We start from the raw sequence: 5,953 nt of genomic DNA on the forward strand, positions 1-5,953 counted from the left end.
ATTACGTTATTTCCTTATAAATCAGTACATGTAAACACATGTTTGTAACAAATTTAAACATTAATTATGTACATCGTTGATTTAGATCAATTATATAGGTACAATACAAATGCAAAAACAAATATACATAAAAAAACATTCATTCTAACCCAAATACATACCCGTGCAATTTTGCACGAGTTTAAAACTAGTTTAGGTTTATAAGTCCTTGTTAATTTCATGTATCCAACATTGTGTGTGCTTTCGTATTCTGTTAAGTAGTTTGATTTCTCATGAGTAATTATCATTCTTACAAATTCAACGACTGTATTTAAGGTATTGCATTTTTTCTTATATATGCAGGACACTAATTTGCATTTGTTATATCCTCGTTTCACTGCCCAAAAATAGGTTACAAAACAATTGGGGCAGATTGTTGTATGTTGCTGCCCTGTAATGCTCACTACCGAGTCATATATGCGATAAATTAAATTGAAGCACCGCGCCCGGTCGGGCGCGCAACAACTAGTAACCATAAAAGCCCGGAATCTATAGCCTTATGGGCCTCCTCTTCAAATCAACACTAAACCAACATCAAAAGGATCACCCATCTCACACGAATCTATCTCCCTCCCTCTCTAATTCAACCATTTTCGATCATCACTCCTTATCCAACCCAAAAAAAAATTATCCATTAAAAACCACCATTTTTTCAGGAGAGGAAAATAAAATAAAAAAATGGCATCTTTAGCAAATCAATTAGCAGGAAATCTAAGATGCCCTCCATTAGCAAACACAAATTTATCAAAACCCTTATTTTCAAACAAACATGGTGGTTATAGGCAGAATAGGACAAGTCCAATTGTGTCAGCAGTAGCTGTAAACAATGCACAAACAAGAGAAAGGCAGAAGCTCAAGGATTTGTTTGAAGAAGCCTACGAACGATGTCGTACTGCTCCTATGCAAGGTGTCTCCTTTACTGTTGATGATTTTCATTCTGCTCTTGATAAGTATGACTTCAATACTGAGCTTGGTACCAAGGTACTTACTCCCTTTGTCCCGGTCAATTGTTTTCTATTTCCGTTTTGAATTGCAAAGTCTGTCTCTAGTGCTTATTTTAATTTCTGGGTTCACTCCATTTGTTACTCCAGTGGTGCACCTGTAATAAAAATATTCATATTAATTCTCGGTCATTTGTTTAGGTATTCCATTTACGGGTGTCTCATTCATTTGTTTACATTTCTATATTGGGGATACCTTGTAGGGTAATTTGATAATCTGCATAAACTATTATCTACCTGTCACTCAATAACACTACCCATAAATGGTCTCCTACTCTATCTTTGGTCTTTGTGCCAAAGTCAAAGGTAAACAAATGACCAGGACGGAGGGAGTAATTCTTTTTGTTTCCGTTTCTTCTCAGGTGAAGGGTACCGTATTCTGTACCGATGCTAATGGAGCACTAGTCGACATAACAGCAAAATCCTCGGCATACTTACCTGTCCAAGAGGCTTCTATTCACAGAATAAAACATGTTCATGAAGCCGGCATAGTTCCTGGGGTGCGGGAAGAATTCATTATTATTGGTGAAAATGAAGCAGATGATAGCTTGATCTTGAGTCTCAAATCAATTCAGTTTGGGCTTGCATGGGAACGGTGTCGACAGCTGCAAGCCGAGGATGTTGTTATCAAGGGAAAGGTTTGTATTGCTACAATGTCTTTTAGCCGCAAGCCGAGGATGTTACTTGTTGCAATTACTATTTGTGCTGATACATGAGAATCTTCAAGGCCAGAAAGCTGCAGGATAGTAATTAGTTTGCTGATTTAACATATTTTGTTTTTCTTTTTATCAGATTGTTGGAGCGAACAAAGGTGGAGCGGTGGCACTGGTGGAAGGTCTTCGTGGCTTTGTTCCCTTTTCTCAGATATCAACTGTAATTTTCTTTGGTTCTGTTGTTCCCTTCTGTCCCTTCCCTTTTTTCTCCTTATGGCACAAGGTTTCTTCATGTTCTTTATTTAGTTTATAGTATTACCTGCGCTCTTACATGTCCTTCCAACGAAAAACGAGTGATTCGTAGGTCCTGTTCTTTTGGACTTCAGTTTTCTGAACTGAAGTTATACAAGTACTCTGTTCAGTTTGTAAAATGCATGTTCACTTCCTTCCAATAAGCGAGAATAAATTTCTAAACGCACAATTCATCTGATAGGTCACATCTTTCCAGTTACATCGGCTTAGCTGTAAAACATGTATCTGACATCTTTCTTTGGAAAAGTAATTTATTTTTTACCTTTTCACATCAGAAATCTGAAGCTGAGGACCTTCTTGAGAAGGAACTCCCCTTAAAGTTTGTTGAGGTTGATGAGGAACAATCCAGGTTGGTGCTTAGCAACCGCAAAGCAATGGCTGACAGCCAGGCACAACTTGGGATTGGATCTGTTGTTACAGGAACAGTTCAATCGCTCAAACCTTATGGGGCCTTTATTGATATTGGTGGGATCAATGGGCTTCTCCATGTTAGTCAAATCAGTCATGACCGTGTTTCCGATATTGCAACCGTCCTGCAACCTGGTGACACCTTGAAGGTAATCCTTTCATACACTGTCGTGAAAATGAACTCATCCGATAGACACACAAGGTCTTGACCCTCTAATACTTGATAGGTCATGATTTTGAGCCATGACCGAGAAAGAGGCAGGGTTAGTCTGTCGACCAAGAAGTTGGAGCCCACTCCTGGAGACATGATTCGTAATCCAAAACTTGTCTTTGAAAAGGTAAATACCTTTTCTTTTCTACAGAGTTATTAAGCTTCACTGAGCAGTTTCAACATCACTTTCAATATGTCCATCTAGTGAACTGCCAGAGAAATGTATTTTTGATACGCCTTATAAGGTGTACTTATGCAAGGACCATTTGAGACTGCTAGTATTGTGTAGAGTCTACATCTGAGCTCTAGCTATCAACACTAAACTTTATTCTTTACCTTTTTCGGGAGGGGTAAGGTTGAATCTAATCTAGCAGAAGCTAGTTTAGTCTTTCTAAGTTTACGGATGTTCTGTAGCCTATGACAAAGTCAAAGCCAGGTGTATTGAATGCAAGCAACCTTATTCCTTAATTAAAAGAACGGTCACAATAATGAACATTGCTACCAGAATTGTATCGACAAACTTACATATCACAGTAAAAGAAGTGCAAACAATTTAATGAGCCATATTCTCCACATTCTAAAGCCTTAGAACAGTGAGTCTAACCTGTCTAAAAAGTTCACTTTTCTAAGCTAACTAAACCCTAGAAGATCTTTCACTTGGCAATTGGGTAGCCCGTAGCCATTATCCAACTGAATAATAAGGCGCAAGGGCACAGCCAATCAATGTTTTTTTCTAGTAAAGAACATTCCAAAAAAAATGTTAGCAAAAGCTGCATTATAAAAGACCATCTCAAAACAGAAAGTGCAAAGCAAAATGAAATATTGAGAACTGAAGTATTATTTATTTTTTGTTTTTTTATACAGTTAGTTACTATGCTATATTCAGTTTACACAAAAATTGCAACTACTAAATAAATTGTGTATACTAAATGGTGATCCTTCGTCTACAATGCACCATCTAATGCATAACCTCTTCTTATAAATATACATCAGGCTGAGGAGATGGCACAAACCTTCAGACAAAGAATTGCACAAGCTGAAGCAATGGCCCGTGCTGACATGCTCAGATTTCAGCCAGAGGTACCTGTACAATACTCGCTTTTTTTCATCTCTGTGGCCAAAACCCATATTCATCGTATTTTGTATTCTTTGTGTCTCATCTATTTGTTTACCTATTCCTTTGTTTATGATTCCTATTCAGGTAAGTTGTTGTCCATTAAACATGGGTTTACCTCCACATTTTAACGTTCGCACCCATGTGATGAGTGGACACCATCATTTATTAAGGATCCAAATACAAATGTAGATAAACAAATGAGACAAAGCTGAAGCTGCTTTAGGATATTGTATAAGAGATCATAATGGTAAAGTCGTTTTGTTAGGAGCAAAAAATTGTGGATCTAATAGCATTCTTGTTGCAGAAGCCCTAGAATTAAAAGAAGAAATTTTAGCAGCTAAATATTTAGGAATTTCAAAGCTAATAGTAGAGGGGGATAATTTATGCGTTATTAACTCTATTCGCAATACATGGCAAATTCCTTGGGAAATGTCAAGTATTATCAAAGCTATGAAATTAGATCTTCATTTCTTTAAGAATGTGACTATTAAACATTGTTTTCGTGAAGCTAACAAAGTTGCCGAATTTATGACTGCCATTGGGCATTCATGTCCAACTCTTTCAAGGTGGTTTGATTGCTGATGGCTTCAACTTACCTCGCATATCCGAAAGGATGAGATTGGTTGGTCCTATCCTAAAGGATCAACCTATTTTTCATACCTTTATCAAAAAAAAAAAAAAAAAAAAAATTGAGACAAAGCTGAGTATTACATGAGTCGATATCAAGTGACCCTAAATTTTTCTTTAAATATCGTGTATTTGCAGAGCGGTCTCACTTTAAGCTCAGATGGGATATTGGGCCCTCTAACATCAGATTTGCCAGAAGAGGGTCTTGATCTGAGTGATCTTCCCCCAGCTCAAGAATCTTGAACAGAGGTTGAGCTTCTTGCCGGAAACTTAAATCGTTGTATTTTGGTTGTTTGTAATTTGGATTACTTGTGCATTGTCAGCTGGAACGGTAACAAATGTAATTCATGTACTTGTTAATTATGTCATCTTCTTCTGCATGTATTCTTGGTATGCGTCTTCAATTAGATGATACCTCAATTGTATTTACAGGATGGTTTGCCCAACTCTTAGAGGGATTTTCAAAATGAGCATTATCTGATCATCAAAATCAATCTATACAACTATACAAGTGTGGCTTTGTGTCACGGTCCGCTACTTTTGCCGGACCGTGGCGCGCACCTTTGCCCGTCTCAAGGCAAGATGCAAGCGACAAGGATCTTCGTACTAGTGAGGGATCGCCCACTAGCACGATACTCGGGTCTCGGGGTGTGAGTCGGGATCCTAGTGTCGATCCCACAAACACGGCTTGTTAATAAAGTGAAGGCTAAGAGTCGTTCACAACAAAGCAACAACAAGCAATACGAAGGCACAAGGTAGGAAGTAGATTTTCATTCACTAGTACTCCCTAAAGAGGGAAATTTGATATTTACATCCTGGTAGCAGGAAACATTGATTTTACAAGTTTAGTTCAGAATAGCGATATACCTATTGGAATAAAACTCTTAGGACTCGATTTCTGGACAGAATTAGACTCGAAAACAGCTTGTGTTTGTGACTGAAATGGACACGAAAACAATGCAAGTAACCAAGGATATGACTTGAGCTAGATCACTAAGCAGGCTCAAGACTCGGAATCTCGTTCAAGATCACTAAGCATGAACTAAATTCCTCCTCAAACACTAAGTAATGAGGGGTTTTCCGCACTAAGCAAGAAGAAAAGAAGTAGAAAACTCAGTTTTCAAACTCATAATTTTAACTCAACATAATCTGAATATTACAATAGAGAATGGCTGTTTATATAGAGCTTACAATGCTGCAAAATAAAACCCTAAGAAGAAATCTAACCATTGATGGAAAACTACTTTAATCTAAGGGTTGATTTTGAATTAAGTAAGAGGACAAATTGATAGGATCTGAATGTCAACTATTAAGGACAATTAGGAGCTGTTGTATTGCCTTCTTATATGGCCCAAAGCTGGTCCTTGCAAGAGAGAACAGAAAAGAGGAGACAAGGAGAAGAAGAGGACAAGTTGTCACTTTCATTGTGTTTCCTCAAAAGTAATCTAACTTTTGATCACATGTGAGGGTCTCCTTTTCTTGTTTTCTGATGCTCACATACTTGGAATCATTTAGAGATCATTTGGCATCCCTGGACGTGCCACTCAAGCCATGTAATTGGACAATAATGCCTCTGCTGCACACA

The 5,953-nt window shown here is 37.7% G+C and overlaps 1 protein-coding gene across 1 annotated transcript; it reads left to right on the forward strand.

Annotated features, from left to right (window-relative positions):
• The first annotated feature begins 540 nt into the window (after nucleotides 1-540).
• On the forward strand, nucleotides 541-4,748 carry LOC141640484 (small ribosomal subunit protein bS1c). Its single transcript, XM_074449265.1, has 7 exons — nucleotides 541-1,020; nucleotides 1,403-1,678; nucleotides 1,833-1,913; nucleotides 2,281-2,562; nucleotides 2,641-2,751; nucleotides 3,618-3,704; nucleotides 4,507-4,748. Exons 1-7 carry the CDS (start codon nucleotides 718-720, stop codon nucleotides 4,609-4,611), a joined length of 1,245 nt encoding a protein of 414 aa, XP_074305366.1. The 5' UTR covers nucleotides 541-717; the 3' UTR covers nucleotides 4,612-4,748.
• Nucleotides 4,749-5,953: the final 1,205 nt, after the last annotated feature.

This window comes from Silene latifolia, unplaced genomic scaffold (genome assembly GCF_048544455.1).
Source record: "Silene latifolia isolate original U9 population unplaced genomic scaffold, ASM4854445v1 scaffold_831, whole genome shotgun sequence".
Lineage (NCBI taxonomy): Eukaryota > Viridiplantae > Streptophyta > Magnoliopsida > Caryophyllales > Caryophyllaceae > Silene > Silene latifolia.